A 17,660-nucleotide genomic window follows, 5' to 3' on the forward strand; every position below is an offset into this window, starting at 1 on the left:
GCCCGTGTAAACACCGAAGCTAGCCAAGAAGATCGCAAACATCGTTACGATGCCACTCACCACGTCGTTCTCTACCGTCCTGGCAACGATGTACTTCTGTGGACTCTTGCGCGAATGCCTGGCTTATGCGAGAAGCTTGAGTCACGCTATTTTGGCCCCTACAAAGTTGTCGAACAGACCTCACCGGTGAACTACCGTGTCACACCTGTTCATGCCCCCACTGACCGACGCTGCCGCGGGACAGAGATTGTGTACGTTTCGCGTCTCAAGCCCTATCGTATGCGTTCCTTAGCGTAATTGGCGGCCAGGCTGGCCGGTTTCGTCGACGGGGGAAATCAGTGTAAGAATTCATTGGACGTCATCTTCCTCATTTGTCAATAACCATCATCAGTATTCGTTCCGTCCCTCTTCATCATCGACGCCATCTTGTGTTGCTTGAATAAAGCGTCCGCTGAACCCACGGTACTTCACTATATATATATATATATATATATATATATATATATATACATACATGTGTGTGTGTGTGTGTGTGTCACCAGAAGAAGCGAACGAGCAAACGAAAAACAATGCTTTATTGCCAAGGTTACGGCCGGTTCCCGGCTGTAACGTTGGCAATAAAGCATCGTTTTTCGTTTGCTCGTTTGCTTCTTCTGGTGACTTATAACTCGACCCGAATCCAGGAAGACTTTATAAAGATATATATATATATATATTGTGAGTCGCATGCAAAACCCAACCAAACCTTTCATTATCAAAACATGAACATGCCCGGCCACTCATTTAATAACCTCAAAGTTATGATACTAGAATCAGGATTTCACACCAGCCATGATCGTGAACTATGCGAACCATATCTCATTCATAAATCCCACTCTGTTTCCGCTAAAATTGACCAAAACAAAGGAAAACTGGCCAGTCTTTCACTAGATTAAGAGCGATGATGCACTGGTTCCACATTGTACCGCCTGAATCACGCCTTTTAAGTTCCCCCCCTTTCTTTTTTTTTTTTTTTTCAAATTTATCTTCAATCATTTCACAGTAGCTTCAATTGTACGCTCACATATCGCTAAGGTTGTTCTTATACTGCCATGCAATGCCATTACATCACTGCACTTCTATCCCTTTAACTACATATAAGCATGGTATTACATCACATGCAAGGAATTGTATGTGTGTGCCCTTCTGGTTTTTTCCCCTTTTTTCCTTTCTTTTTCTTTTTTTGAGGCACATGAGATTATACTGTTACGGGGATTACAAACACATGGATAAGAGAAACTAGTGTATTTCCAATATTTACTGGTAGATGTGACACCGCAGGGCTGCTAGCATCTTGTGCACCGAGTCCGCTTCTTCTTTAATTTTAAGTGCGAAGCATTTCTTACCGAACTTCCGCGACTTTGAGCGTATTCATCCATCTGTACATCCGTTCGTCTGTGTGATAAACATCTTCACCTCTTCATCCATAAGTCTGTGTGTGAAACATTTGTACATATATTTAGTGACATTTCATGACGTGTCGAGCAATAAAAAAAATTGAACACAGTCACCTTTCCTCCGCATGTTTCGCATAACGTCGATTCCCAGGTACGTGGTATCTGTCGAATTTTTTCTTATGATACAGATAATGTGCTTCATCTGCTTGACTACTCCATTTGCAAGTTACAGTATATCGGTCACTCCAAAAATGCATTTCGCCACCGTTTCAATAATCACAAGATGCATGTGCACTCTATATGCTTCATCTGCTGACATCTATGACACGTCGCCACTACTGGACATACTATAAAAGCCCACGTATAGCCTGGCGTTCTTTTCTAGATTTTAGGGTATGAAATTTTGGTCCCGTACTATATACGGGTCCCAAGAATTTTTGGTTATAATTAAGTTATGGCTTCGGCATAGCGGGGTGTTATCTTCAGGTGTTTGCGCATTTCTGCACTAGGTGTTAGGTAGTGTTAGCGGCGATAGCAGGCGTTAGTGTTATAAACCTATGCCAGCACATCGTTAAGGGCACTTGGCATCATCCAAATTATAAGGAGTATTAACTAGAGTGTTAATGAAGTGTTTTCGTGACCCTGTGGTAAAGAAATACGAAGCTATAGATAGGCCATGCACTCTCACATGGTTGTTAAGTGTATATGTGTGGCACTGTAGTTAATCGGTGATGTGATTAGCTGTAGGCGTGCTTAAATGGGACAGAGTGGACAAAGAAGTGACAAGGAAAGTGTGTTCTTGTTTTGGCTGCTCATTTCTTGGCCCTCATGCACTGAAGCTTCTAGTTGTAGAATATCACTCACCTACCTTAAGCTGCTTCAGAATATTCTAACATTAGTTGAAAAGGATTAGAGGGAGGCATCTTGGTGCTAAAATGTTATCAGAACTTGGACCTTTACTTAAATGCAAGATCGGGGTGCGAGTCAGGTGGGTTTCGATGAGGCAAGCGTTTTTTTTTTTCCTGTGCAGAACAGACAAAAACAACAGATTGAGCAACAAACGACACTGACGAGCTTTGTGTGCATATCTGTTTTGCGTTATTGCTCCTGTTTCTTGGTCCCCTCATCTGTGTCATGCTGAAAAAGGCTTAATTATTTATGTGAAAATTTTGTTGTTTTGGTGATGCGAGGTGAACGAATGTGCAACGACAGAGACAAAGACAATAAGAACAAGGGGCTGCTTGTCCTTCTTATTGTCATTGTCTCAGTAGTTGCACTGTGTTTCACATCAAGGTCATGGAGATTATTTCATTGCAGAACTTAAAATAAATACTTGTTGAAAGTTACAGGCCTGCTGTCCTGGCAAGGCCAGAACAAAGTGGCAAATTCTACGACACCAAGTAAAATTAAGCATGGAAAGTACAAGAAAAATTGAGTCTCCTCCACCATGTAATGAACTTTTAAAATGAAAGGCTTCCACGTCTCTGAACCTCATTTAAGCATGTGGTGTGGCCTCTCTCTGCAGACCTGCCTCAGTCGAGTGAAGACATGGCTCTTTCACCTACGGACAATGGTAGCCACCACCACCACCACCACCACCACCAGACGGTGCTCATGAACGGCACCAATGGCACTGAGGCGCCCTCCCAGCCGCAACCTGCTGCGCCAAGGGCAGTGCACTTCCAGGTCAGTGTGTTTATGACACAGCATGAGCACACTGGAAAGTAACAAAATACAATTTTTAGGGTTATAAAATCAGGCACAAGCTTGCCGTATCGCCCAAAGTCTTTGAGGCTTATTTGCCATTGAAGAGGCACAAACAAGAAGAAGAAAATAAGGACAATGTCATGGGCAGAATTTTTATCTGGAAAACAAGGATTATCGTCCTTGTCTTCTGTGTACATTCTTTTGGCTACGAATATGCCTCCAAACCCTCACCACCTAGGTTAAAAACTAGTTTTCCTCAGGACTTGAGTCGTTGCTGCAGTAATTTTCTACACTAGCTGTGAATAAAGCATCTGTGACCTCGAAAATTTTATGCATGTATGCATCTCTTGCAAGAGTAGTCTTCGCTTGTGCCGTCACATGAAAAATTGTCGCTTCACGCATGCACCAAACTGTAGCCTCTTCTTGGATCCCCAGAATGCACAGCACTTGAATGAGAGGTTCCTGCCAACACTTCCTAAACACACTGGTGTGCGGTAGCATTTGTGGAGAGACTTTGCAAGTAATGTGACATTGTACGGTAATACGCTGCAAGGGGCAGCCTTTTGGGGTGGATCTGTACGAGGTGAAAGACACGGCTGTTGTATGGGAGAAGCAGCTAAGCATGGTCTATTGGAAACTATGATAAAACCGCCGGCTTGTGTTCCTAGTGATATATTATTACAAGGTTCATGTGTCACAATTAATAATTTTAAAGAATCACGCTGAAGGTTGCACAAATATTGAGCGAAGAAACAGTGTGCTATAATGTGATGGCAACATTATGTAGACAGCTGAAGCGGTGTTCTCAATAAAGTTAATGTGTCGTCAGTTCCATTTGATGCATGCTCTTGCCTCCACCAGCCATACTTAAATGCACTCAAAATTTGATATTGCGAATCTGGATTTAATAAAATATTGGTTATAACGAAGTAAATTAAGGACGGTCTTGCAATAGATACAGTGTTACACCTTTATATAGAACTTTCATTTACAGCGAAGTGATTTTTGTGTAAGATGCAGCTTTGTTATGAGGTTTGAGTGTATAAATGCCATCAGATAACTGACAGTTTTGGTTTCGATCCGACATAATTCAATGCGTTTGATTGCACCATTGCATGCACAAGTGGTTACTGCCATATTGGGAAGATTTTTCTTGTCTGACCAGTCTATCGCACCATGCGTCAGATTGGCCCAGTGTCACATTGGCCTTTTCAGATGGCAGTGCCCCATCCTAGTTGTTCTTCACTGTCTTTGATTAGTCAAGTCACTTGTCGGCGTTTTGACTTATGGCGGTGCATTGCACAAAAGGATCTCAATTTATAGTTTGTGGTTTGCTCAGTTCACTCATATTGTCGTGCAGCCTTCAAGAACACATTTGCTGATATGAGGTTTCACAAGAGGAGCAGACTTGTTACGAATCGCACTAGGAGTCTTTTTGTCATGATGATGTCGCATGCAGGTCCCACTCTCCTCACTGCCATCTTCGACAAAAGAGGTGGTCGGCAAGAGCTCACTGCGGCGCTCCAAGAGCTTCTCGCACGAAGAGCCCGCCAATGCCTGCTTTCCTGCTGAGTACCAGAGCCTTGTCAAAAAGGCGATGCACGGTGAGGCATTTTTTCATGCAAGCTCAGACTAAATATCAACCAGGATCTGTGCATAATCTTCCACGAATCTGCAGCTAAACATTTGCCTGGCATGCTGGGCTACATTGTATTGCAGTACATTGTGGAACTAGAGCTTTCATTTCAGGCTTTCTCAACCATTGGATGTCTGGTGAGACATTCAGGCCTATGTGATGCATTGCAGCCCATGTTAATACATGCTCACATTCCTTTAGAAGGTTGCCAAATCAGTAATGCAGCACAGAATATTGACATTAATTAGGCTCTGAAAAGTCGCACTGAATCATATTAATAAGTATGCACTTAGCGGTTGAAAGGTGGTGAAATGCTAGGGGCAGGATTTCGCTATAGCGTTCAACTCTCAAAGGCGAAGCTTAAGCGTCCCCCATTTTTTTTTTTTTTTTGGATCTCGCAGCTTTCTGAGCACAGCTAACTTCCAATAAATCGGCTCAGTTATTCTTAATATTGTAGATGCCTGCCCAACAAAGAAAGAGTCAAGACAGAAAAAATCAGAATATGACACATCCTTTCTAACTAATTTTCGATCTCTCACAGGGACTTTAATGGAGCTCAAGTTCAGTAGATTGGCCTGTCATATTTCATGGGTTATGACATAATGTGTTAGACATGAATGATGGGCAGGTACGAAGAAATCTGCATTAAAAAAATTGGCAGATCCTATTGTCACGGGGTCGTGACGTGGCCGAAGACAGGATACTTTGTGTTGGGATTCAACAGTTTATTTGGGCGAACCTGTGCCCGGCAAACGGAAAGTCCGATTACAGTAGCAGTCTTGCACAGATAGCAGTGAACGGAGCGTCGGCCGTCGATCGACTACTCACAAGCGGCAAAGCGCGTCGGCATTTATACTCTTGCCGTCGAATGTTCTAGCGTTATCGCTGGCAGTGGCGTAGGTTCCAGAATAATCTGTACAGTTCGCAGAGTAGGCGTGATCTTATCGAAATGATCTACTACAGTCTGGAAGCTTCTCGAAAACTGCAGGTGCAGTTTGCGCTGAGAATTGTGTAGTGTTTTGGGACGATAACAAAACTTTGGAAATGGAACGTGGCATTGCCCCCCCTCTGAAAAAGGCATCGTCCCGATGCTTTAACTAAAGATGAAAGTACAACAATAATGCAAGAAAGTACAATGAATAAATAACGATACAATAATAATACAAAAAAACACTGTTTCAGTTTGTTAACGCGCATGAAATGGCTTGAGGCGCGAGACATGGACGACTTCAAGTTGCGATCGGCGTGTAAATCGATGATATCGACAATGGAAATTGATGATATACAACGCACGAATGATAAAGGTAGATATGTCACTTTAAAATCAGCCCAATGTTAGGTGGTGGGGGTAAATGATGTCGTACATGACTTACGCGTCGTGATTATCATGTTTGGATGTCTTGTTTGCCTTTGTCATCTATTCAAGTCGCATGATACCAAATTTAGTATACAGTCGAGCCCGCTTATAACGAACCTGAGCGTGACGTGGCATCCGTTCGCTATATCCCGAAGTTCGTAATGAATGAAACACAGCTTTTATAAAATGTTACGAGTCAAAACACATACTTTTTTTGTCCCAAAAAGTCCGTGATGCCCATGTTTCAAAGAAAAGAAGCGATAAGGGTGGTCTCGAGTTCATTTAAAACGGCAGGGTGCTCGTTCGCCGAGGCCCGTGGCATAAGCTGCATGAAGCACTGGCTCCAAAGTTTTGTCGTTTTCGCAATCCGATTCCTCCAAATCACTCTCGCCTTGTACTTCATTCACAATGCCCCAATCCGTGCCCGGTTCCGCCGTGTCGGCATCATCATCGGCCCTAATTAAACCATCGCAACAGATGTCCCACCCGTTCTCCCAAGTCGGAGTCGACGACGCGCGGCGACAAATCGCCGCCGCAGTTCGGAAGCTTCAGGCTCGGCATCGGGCCCGACGTCAACAAATTCATGCTTCACGAAAACAGTTTCGCGAGCATGTAGTCATCACCGCCGCCCACAAAATATTCACCATCTCCACAGCTGAATGCCGGGACACCCGAAGTTGCAAGTTGGCTGCCAGGTGGTCAACAGCTATGAGCAAGCGCTCCGCAGATTTGGGAGAGAAGGGCAAGGAGTTGCGATAGAGTGAAGAGAGGGGAGGATGCGACAGGAGGGCGACCTTGAAAACCAAAACACACGGGAAGGAGGCAGGTTGGGTAGCTTGCTTGAAAGGTCCACGAAACTCACACGGAGAAAAACTTAGAAAGAGTGCATGGCCGCCTGAATCGGTGCCCGAGGCTGTGTTTTAAGAATTGGCGGCCGTGGTCAAAAAATCGTTTCGTTGCGCTGACAGGTTTATGTGGCCTCACGAACTTCGATATTTCACGATTCGTTCTGCGCAAATTAGCAGCCATTTTTGCGCTTCCACACAGTGCGGAAGGCATGCTGAGTTGAGTGTGAAGTGAGCGAGAACAAGTCCTAAACACGAAACGAATCACAAATTATCAAAGTCGGTAGGGTAGCATACGCGCGTGCACTAGACGCAGACTATTGGATATAGTCGGTGGCCGACGATATTGGCAACTGGCCTGGTCACTCCAGGCCGGCGACACCAACAACAGTACCAGCGATCAAAAAAGGGGTAGACGGCCGACCGGTCTTTCGAAAAATCGGTACACGGGCCTCGTCTGGCAATGCGGGGTGTTCAGAGTAGCGGGGGGACAAAGAACAGAGGGTTGCGTAGCATAAAGCAGTCGGGGCATAGAGGTAAGAAACAACTTTCCTTATTCCATGGGTTGGGGAGAGCGGCAACTAGAAGGTCGCGGAGGCAGGGTCGGCGTTTAACAATTAGAATGCATGGACACCTCGCCGATGCCTGATCGGTGGTCGAAATTGGTTTCCCGGGAAGTCGGCAGACCGCCGACTCCGTTCGCTGTAACCAATCAGCGGCGCTCGGAGACGTTCGTTGTAAGTGCGATTTTGAGCCATTGAACCGATGTATATTTTCACGGTCACGCGGATATTGTTCATTTTAAGCGAAATTTCGTTTTAAGTGGGGCCGTTATATGTGGGCTCGACTGTATGTGGAGCTAGTGAAACGGCCGCGGGCATGCTATGAGCGTGGTATGTTGTCAGCTTGTCAGGATTATCATGTTTGCACAAGTCATATACTTTCCTCATCCATTGACGTCACGTAACACCAAATTTGGTATACCGTATTTTCCGGTTTATAAGTCGCACCCTTATATAAGTCGCACTCCCCTCAAAATAGCAGTTTTTCTGAAAAGAAAACGTATATAAGTTGCAGCGGTGTAGAAGACGCACTTGCTCATCCGACCACCGACATTTAAGTATCTCGTCGTGACAATGCATTGCAAAAATGCATGCTTGCGACGGCCAACGCTTTTGCACGTTTCTAGCTATCGGCAGTCACGCGTGCGAGCGCTTTTAAACACACATAAAAACAATACTTTCAGAAGTACCTTTATTATTCCGATAGCTTGGCGACGTTTATTCAAAGCCATCGAAGTCGTCTTCCTCCGAGTCGCTCACGAACAATGCAGCTACTTCTGGTTGCAGTACTGCTGGCACATCACTGTCGTCCTCCGACTCGCTCGAATCGGACTCTTCAACGTCGCCATCGGCCGCGCAGGGGATCAAACCGGCCTTGCGAAAGCCCGCCACAATGGTCTTCGAAGAAATTGACTCCCAAGCGTCGCTCACCCATTTCGCCACTTCGCCGAACTCTGCGCGTCTCATGCGCCCCGTTTTTGTGAAGCTGTGTTCTCCCTCCCACATCCACGTTTCCCACGAACGTCGCAGAACTGCCTTGAAGCTGCGGTTGACAGAAATGTCAAGCGGCTGAAGCATCTTCGTCATGCCGCCGGGAATAATCACTGGCATACAGTTCTTTGAACTGATCATTTTCTTGACAACATCGGTGATATGTGCCCGCATACTGTCCATTACCAGCATTCCTGGCTTCAGGTGGAAGAATCCGTCTGGTCGACGGGAAAAACAGCGGTCAAGCCACACACTCATCATTCCCTCGTCCATCCAACTTTTTGTGTTCGCCTGAATCACCACTGTAGGAGGGATATTATCCTTCGGCAAGGTTTTCCGCTTAAATGTTAGCATGGGAGGCAGCTTTGTGCCGTACGCGCAGCAGGCGAGCACAACGGTGAAGTGGGACTTCTCGTGGCCTGTTGTCCTCACCGTGACAGTTTTCTGGCCTTTTTCGGCGATGCTTCTCCCTAGTGGGATGTCGAATGTCAGCGGCACTTCATCCATGTTAACGATGTGGCTCGCGCTGACATTATTCTTCGCAACTTCCTCCCTCACGAATGAGCTGAAGTTGTCCAGTTGCACCTGAAAGTCGTCGGGCAGCTTCTGGCACACTGTCGTCCGGGCTCTCATAACCAGCTGATTCCGTCACATAAAGCGAAAACACCACGACGGACCACCATTGAATCCCGTAACATTGCTCTCCGCTGCCAGAGCCTTCGCCTTCAGGCGCAGCTGCACTGTTGACAGCCCTCTTCCTTCGGCTCATTGTTGCAGTACCCACGTGCGCAGGCTACGCTCGAGGTCCGGCCAGCGCGCATTCTTGCCGCGGTTGGCCTTCTTTGTCGACTTCATCGTCCGAAGGACGCTGTGGGCCTTGCGCCAGTCACGGATTATTTTTTCACTGACGTCGAATCGCCTCCCTGCTTCTCTGTTCCCGTGGTTTTCGGCAAATTCAACAGCGCGCAGCTTGAACTTGGCGTCATAGCTTCGCCGACTTTGCTTTCCAAGCAGCGCCATGGTTCGCGAGGTTCTACGGCGCTACCGGCTCTATGCTACGACGCACAACACAACACACGAGACGCGCGCAGCAACAGCGACACAGCGAGTGCAATGAAGACGTTATGGCGGGCGGAAGTGACGGTAATGGAAGTGGCTCTGAAATCCAAACTTGCTTTCCATAATTTATAATTTAAAAAATACCTCCACATTTTCACCCCTCTGATTATTTTTTTGTGCAAAACTACATAGCTGCGTTATCTTTAGGGTGTTAACTTACCGTTAATCTTACTTTCTGTTTAAATGTGGTTTCTGTGCATCGCAGAAGGCGGTGAAGCGCCGTAGACGCCATTTTGATGCCCGCTTGATGTAAACAGCGCCACCCAAGCTGCGGCATCCAACTCGATTTTGAATGTATCTAAGTCGCATCGTTGTATAAGACGCACCCACAAAAAATTTAAAAAAAAAACGCGACTTATACACCGAAAAATACGGTATGTGGAGCTAGCAAAATGGGAGCACTCTATAGTTTGACGCGTGAACAGCATCCGTGGGCGCGGGCTGACGGCAACCGGTGTGAAATGCGACATGCGGCATTTCGCACCAATGCGTTACCCAGACAACATTGCGTCTCCATCTTTTTGTGGAGGGACGCCGGACGCACTGAAACGCGCATGCGTCAAAGCAACCCAGGGCGACGCCTGGCGGGGCAACACCAGCATGCGCATCGAAATGGAACGCCGGCGAGCACGTGCACCGTGTCACGTCGAAATTTATTGCCGCCTTGACTGTGGCATGTTGTCATGTTCTCACATGACACAGATCTCATGATTATCATGTTTGCACCAGTCACAAACATTTGTCATCCATTACCGGAATAATCACAAACGGGAAGTTGGTCACTGTTCCCTAAAGCAGCAAATTGAAAGCACTGGACTACAAAAAAAAGGGGGGCAACAGCCATAAGCAACAATTCTTTTCTTTCTTTTTTTTTTTCAAGAGCTTGTGGGCGAATTCTGCCATAAAACTTCAATCAGTGAGGCTGATAAATTATAAAACTACAATAAAAGCATTCGACTGTTCAGTTGACAAAGTTTTTTTTCACTATAAGCTTTGATGGTTTCCTCTTGTTCAAAATCAGAGGAAATTGTGGAAATCATTGTGGAAACTTCCTTAAAGCACTAAGTGCGAAATGTATATATTTCTACCTAGTGTTTGCACATCTTCCCATGGCGTGATCTCTCATTTGAAATGAAACTACAAAGAAAAGAGCTTTGCTCATGAAGCTTAAATGCTATCACAGAGAACTGTATTGATAGCTTGATTCATCCTCTTTATGAAAACTTGCTACACCATTTTTTAACTGATGTAGAAATGTAATAAATGGTTTTTGCTTCTTGTTTATGAAATGCTTAATTCATATAAGATGAAACAAACGTTCTAGTGTATTGGATGTTCCCTTTTTTTCCCTTCTCTTTCTGTTATCCTAATTTTCTGTAATATAATATACGAGCTTCTCTTGCCTGTTAGTTCATGTAAATTTTTCTTGAATTCACACCAACATAACTCGAAGGACCGTGATATTTGCAAACATTTTGCATGATCTTATTCTGTGAAACTTCACTTGTCTACCAGAGCATCATGAAATACAGCCTGTCGCCACGTTTCAAAGAATACAGTCGAATCTCATTAATGCGAGCATGCTTATTTGGAACTTCCAGTTAATTAGAACTCACGATGAGGTCCTGTCAAAGCTATGTGTATTTCAATGAACGAAAACGCCTGGTAATTCGAACGTGCAAGCACTTGCGACAATTAATTCGAAGATGCTGCGCTCCGAAAATGCTCTCAGCACCCTGCCGAATCCTGCGGTGTCACCTCCAACACCTCAATGCTGGGCGCGAAGAAAAGGAAAAGGGAAGAAAAGGCTGCGGTGGCATGTTTGCTCTCTCTCAAATGCCGATCTGCGACACGCCTGTGCCACACTTCTCCCTTTCCCGCCCCTGCCACGTAAAGACCCTTCTCCTTCCAATGCCGCTTTCAAAGAGAGGGAGAGAGAGAGAAAAGAAAAGCTGTTGCGGGAGTGTGGCTCTCTCTCGCGCGCTGGTGCCGCACTTCCCCCTTTCCTGTTGCTGCCACATAACCCTTCTCCTTTCAATGTCGCGCGCGAAGAAATGAAAAAAAAGAAAAAAGGCTGCTGTGGGGCGTTGGTCTATCTCAAATGCGATCTGCTTCTCTCTGCATGGAGGTGCTCCTCCTTTCTTGTCACGTGCTGGCCACTCTGCGTCTTTGGCACAGAGGGTAGTAGCGGAAATGCAGTCGTCGTTTTTAGAGTGTGTCTGCGCTGGATGCCGCGCGCAACTTCTTTTGCCAGGAGAATGGTGAAGCCAAAGTAGACATGCTTTTCAAGCTGCGCGCGATGTTGATCGATTTGCTGCAAGGCAAACATGTGCAGACGCGCATTACCGATTACTTCAATTAGTGATGGATGTCCTGTGATTCGCGAATACATGTAAGTCTTCTAAAACTTCCCCCTCGTGTGTTAGCTCAATGCACATGTGCCACTGCATGGGAAGCCCTCCATTTACTTGGCTTTTTTTTAATTCGAACTTCTTTTAATTCGAACAAATTTCTGGGCCCCTTCACAATCGTATTATGGAGATTCAACTGTACATGTAGCATTGCAATGTGCAAACATTCTTAAACTGAATTTTATTAACGAAGCTTAGTGTTACACGCGTGCCTTGAAAAAATCCAACACGCCCCTGACCTTATTATCGTGCGAATTCGGTACTTCTCTACAGACCACTCGCGAAAAACACAAAGCGAGTTCCAGAGCCAAAGGTCATTGCTTCATCTTATAGCACAATGCGTCCGAAACCAGAAAGTGCGAGCTATGGGAATACTGATCTCTTAACCTCATAAAAACTCCAAGAGCACTACGTTACGGCGATGTAGTAGGCGGGATTGCACTATAACACGTGTTACTGCGGTTTTAGCGTGCTGTACGCTGCAGAGCTTGCGATCCACATAGCAAGGCATGCTTGGCCCGGTGATCAATGTTTCAAAGTAAGTTACCTTGGATGAAGTGAGCTGAACAAATTCGTGAGCCTTTCATAGGGCCCCAGTTATCTCGCTTCACTGCATCAATCTAAGCATTTCTTCTTTCATCCTCAGCAGGGAATGTAAACGCCTGCACTTTAGAAAGAAGATTAGCTCTCGAGTGCGAACTACACCAAGGCACAACCCAAGACCCGCATCACAAGCCCAATTGCCGGTGATGGCCAAAAAAAAAACACCAGGAATATCGCAAAAAGGAAAAAGGTTATTTTTCCACGGTTTGACGGTCGAAACACTCGCAAACAGAAGAAAGCACTGGCAAACTGGAAAACGTCTTGGGTTTAGCCGCCGCCCCATTCGATGACACGGTAGTGGGGGACCCTGGCAGTTAAAAGGGTTTATACAGATAAATATCGAGGGACCGGGGCTTGCATCAGAAGTTTTTTATTTACACAGTTTCTGCGATGTCACAGTGGCACTACTGCAGGGGAGTGTATATACAAAGTCAGTACAGTGAATGACATTTCAGTGATAATATACAGTAACACAATAAAAAAAATATTAGGATGACTCGGTTGTGACAGCGTATGACGACTTGAAGAGGGATGATGATTATGAGCCCAAACAGACGATTATGACTGACTGCTCCTCAAATGAGGATGAAGTGCGTGATATATACCTACACTCATTGCTTCACGGGGAAGCGGCCAGCCTGGCCGCTGCAAGTCATGGAACATCGCATGAAGAACTTCATGCGGGATACATAAAGAACTTCGGTGGTGCGGTAACGGCGGTCAATCCGCACCGCAAGAAGTGCCACGCAATAGTTGACCGGAGAAGTCTGCTACAAAACTATGTACGGGTTGATGAACCGAGGTTGGAACTTGTCGCACAGACCTGGTGTGCGAAAGGGTGTCTTGAGCAGCACCTCGTTCATCGATTGAAGTGAGACACTGCGATGACAAGTGTCGTAAACGGCCTTCCTTCGTTGTTGCATGGCTTCTGTGTTCATACGAGCATGCTGGCGACACTGGGAATGCGAGACATATATTACTCGCAAGAAGACGTGGATGGAATGCCATTCCCGGTGAAAAAGGAAACATCTATAAAGAATGCTGGAGAACGTCCGTCAACGATATAAAATGACAAGGAGCCAGTTGTGTGCTGGACGGCGGTGCTGTAGGCGAACGTAAAGAATGGTAGAAGTTTATTCCATTTTTGTGGTGCAGTTGAATATAGACAGCGATCATATCGTCAAGAGTTCAGTGAAATCTCTCGGTCAGTGCGTTCGTTTGAGGATGGTAGCTAAACGCTGTCTTGGGTGTAGTGCTGAAAGCGCACAGAACTTTACTTAGCAGTTGGGGTAAAAATGCCTTTCCATGGTCATGTAGGAGTACGCGGGGAGCACCATGACGCAGAATTATGGCCTGAAGAACAAAATCTGCTGATTCCGCAGATGAATAAGTAACCACAAAAGTTGTCTCTGCGTAGTGTGTCAAACGATCAGCGGCAGTCACTATCCATCAATTTCTAGCGCCAGTGATGGGAAGAGGCCCATAAAGATCGACACCTACGAACTCAAATGGTGTTGTGGGGCACAGTATTGGCTAAAATTGGCTGGCAGGGGCAGAATCGGGAGTTTGCGACACTGGCATGCAGAGCAGGACCCTACGTACCGCGCTACGCTGGTAGAAAGGCCAGGCCAGTAAAATCGGCTTCGAGTGCGGTCGTTGGTATTGTGAGAGCTGAGGTGTCCAGCCATCGCATTGTCATGAAAGGCATTAAGCACATGATGTTGAGGAGCGCAACGTAGAACAAGTATCCAGCGTTGACCGCCAGGGTGATGAATGTGACAATATAGTATACCATCCTCCAGATTAAATTGGTCGAGTTGTCGACGAGACCGCGCATTGCGTGGACACGAAGCTCCAGAAAGGTGGTCTATAATACGTCGACAGTACGGGTCAGCCAGCTGGTGAGAGGTGAACGGTTGTTCATCGACTGCGGCCATATGGTCCAGTGAGGCGAGCAAGGTGAGTGAGCAAGGCAACCGAACTGGAAGTTAGGTCTAAACTGGTGTTGTTGGGAATGGTTGCGGGAGTGTAGGGCGGTGCCATAGGTAGTGTGCAATGTGAAAGAGAGTCGGCCTCTTGATGTCTTTTGCCAGATTTATAAATAATTTCAAACTGATACTCTTGCAGGCGTAAAATTCACCGAACCAGGCCCCCAAACAGGTTCTTCAATGTAGAAAGCCAGCATAAGGCATGGTGGTCCATTACGATAGGGAATTGACGTTGGTACAGATAATGATGGAATTTCTGTACTGACCAAACCACTGCAAGGCACTCCTGGTCAGTGATCGTATAGTTATTCTCGGCAGCGGTCAGCACTGTACTAGCGTTTGCAACGCCTCTCTTCCGTGAAGAGTGCATTGTAATAAGGGTTGCAGCTCAAGCATGAAAGTGCTGAAATAAAGGCGAACGGAAAGTGTGAAAGGGAAGGCAAAGAGGACAACACAAGCTCTCTGCCTTCTGTTCCTCGCCTTCCGTTCGCCTTTCTTTCGGCACTTTCGTGCTTGCACTGCAACACAAATTATAATAGAATTTAATCAACTATAGCCCAAATAGCCCTTCTTCTTGCATGAAAAAAAATAAACAGCACCTATACCGCAGCTGCTGGCATCTGTATGCAAGAGTGTAGGGGCGGTCTCCTCAAAATTGCAGAGTACATGCTCCGACGTGAGTATTTCCTTTAACAGGTCAAACGTGCATTGACATTCTTCGGAGCACACGAAGGTTAAATCAGAAGCAAGCAGCTTATGTGGTGGCGCAGCTATTGAAGCAAAGTTTTATATGAAACGACGAAAATAGAACGAGAGTGCAAGAAAACTTCCTTTTGGGGTGTAACCTTTCAGGGCACGGGAAGGAAAGGACGGCAGAAATCTTGACGGGGTCAGGGGGAATTCCGTCCTCGCTCACGACATGACCAAGAACAGTAATAAATTTGCTGGCGAAACGGCATTTCTTGGTGTTGAGTTGCAGACCCGCGCTGATAAGGCATGTTAGGACTTCATCTGGACGTTGCAGGTGCCGAGAAAACTTTGAGGAAAAGACAATGATCTCATCAAGGTGGCAGAAGCCGGTCTTTCATTTAAGGCCATGCAGCACGGTGTCAATCATGCGCTCAAAGCTTTTGGGCATATTGCAGAGCCCGAAAGGCATCACGTTAAATTCGTATAGCCCGTCAAAAGTTGCAAATGCTGTCTTTTCTTTATTGTTATCGTGCATCGGAATTTGCCAATTTTTGGAACGCAAATCAAGGCTTGAAAGAAAAGTGTTCCACGCCATCTAGGAAATCAAGGGCGTCGTCAATGCGTGGCAAGGGGTAGATGTCCTTACGTGTAATCTTGTTAAGGGCCCAGTAATTGATGAAAAAGTGTGGTTATATAATTATAACAACATGTAACAATCGTAGTATGTTAATAAAATTTTGCCACAATATGGCACATAACAGGTACAAAAAGGTGAAATATGCATGACATAATATCGCAACATTAAAAAAAGTGCCGTTGTTCCTCAATTTTACTATACCTTCTGGAAGTTCATTCCGCCGTCTAATTGTTTTTAAAAAGAAGGAGTTGGCACCCCGTCAGCCCTTGAATATCTAACTTTTTCGAAGTGGAACCCGGTGCACATTAATGCAGAGAACGCTGTCTAATGCATTCTCAAGATTGACTGACATTGTTTGTTGAACAACCGTATCAGAATAGCTATTCCACATTTTCATTGTGTTTCTATATGGAGGCTTGAGTGTAGTTGAGTTTATTCTTGAGTTAACATGAACCCATCTGATAACACAGGAATTTTCAATCACTCATTTAGATAAGATGTGTTCCGGGGACTGTTACATTATTTGACTACTGTATTTGCCACAATCAATGTTGCTCTAATGTGCTCTGAGAGTTGTGCACAAGTTTATCGAAGAGTTCTGTCTGTAGCAGTCAATCTGCCACCTTCTTCATCATCACAGTCACATGAAATGTGGTGCTGTTCATTCCTGCCCACCCATTAGCCCCAGCCACACTGTGAGAAATATATGCCAACACCATCTCGGGGCCAGACGTGGGCAACAAAGCTTTGCCCAATATGACAATATCCACCATGACGAGTTGAAATAGTGCAAAAAAACATAAGTAGCAGCGGGGAGCAGCGACTGTGTAGCGGGGGGGGGGGGGGGGGGCAGCTTGAAGCTTATCAGAGGACAACTAGAACATCAGTGGCAAGCTGCACTAAGACTACTTCATTGACGCTTCCAAACCACAGAGCTGCATCCTTCTTCTTGTGTAGGGCAGAAGCGCGGCGTAACCAGCGGCATCCCAAACAGCAGGCAGCTCACAGAGAGCGACACGCAGATAGACATTGGCAAGACCGACCAGGGTCTGATCTCCCACTTTTATTGCAAGAAGAAGTACCAGTGAGACATAGGACATATGACCAGCGTGGCCATGCTGGTTTGGTTGCAGCTAACGGGCATGGTGGAGGCCTACTTCCACCCAGTGGCATGTACAGCAACTTTTCCACACTGGTGTTTTTGCATGACACCAGTGGTCACACGACACATTTCTCCTCTTACGCCTCACTGCTTACAAAACAATACTATATTTGCTTCAATTTGAAAACTGCAAAGTGGAGCGTGTCACCTTTCAGTCTCCCGTCACATGGTGGCTCTTGCAACCAGGTTGACCCGACTTTACAGCTCTTCAAAATTATAGTTGCGTAGCAGGCTCTCTTTTAGTGCTTAGATGGCATGCAAGCATCCTGCATGATGAGGGTGCAAGTCCCCCGTTTCTGGCACTTTCTCGTCGCTATGGCTACACTCAAGCGTCTGGATATGGCAAACAGTTGTGATGATAAACGTGCTGCACAATGCCGCTTTTATAGTTGCGAAGGTCAATATGGTCTCAAGCTCTCCTAATCTCTCAGTGGGTGCCAATGGACCAGTTGTGCCATCCGGAGCATGCTTTGTAAGTGAAAATATTGATGTGCAATTAATTCAATAATTGGCATA

General features: G+C 45.8%; 1 protein-coding gene across 10 annotated transcripts in view; it reads left to right on the forward strand.

Annotated features, from left to right (window-relative positions):
• The window catches only part of LOC119166653 (uncharacterized), a 288,262-nt gene that overhangs the window by 181,139 nt on the left and 89,463 nt on the right, over positions 1 to 17,660 (forward strand). For all 10 annotated transcript variants that reach the window (XM_075883322.1, XM_075883325.1, XM_075883329.1 and 7 more), the window contains 2 exons: positions 2,962 to 3,122; positions 4,603 to 4,747. In XM_075883322.1, coding sequence (XP_075739437.1) covers positions 2,962 to 3,122; positions 4,603 to 4,747 — 306 coding nt within the window. The remainder of the gene's footprint in view (positions 1 to 2,961; positions 3,123 to 4,602; positions 4,748 to 17,660) is intronic.

Source organism: Rhipicephalus microplus, unplaced genomic scaffold (assembly GCF_043290135.1).
Source record: "Rhipicephalus microplus isolate Deutch F79 unplaced genomic scaffold, USDA_Rmic scaffold_16, whole genome shotgun sequence".
Lineage (NCBI taxonomy): Eukaryota > Metazoa > Arthropoda > Arachnida > Ixodida > Ixodidae > Rhipicephalus > Rhipicephalus microplus.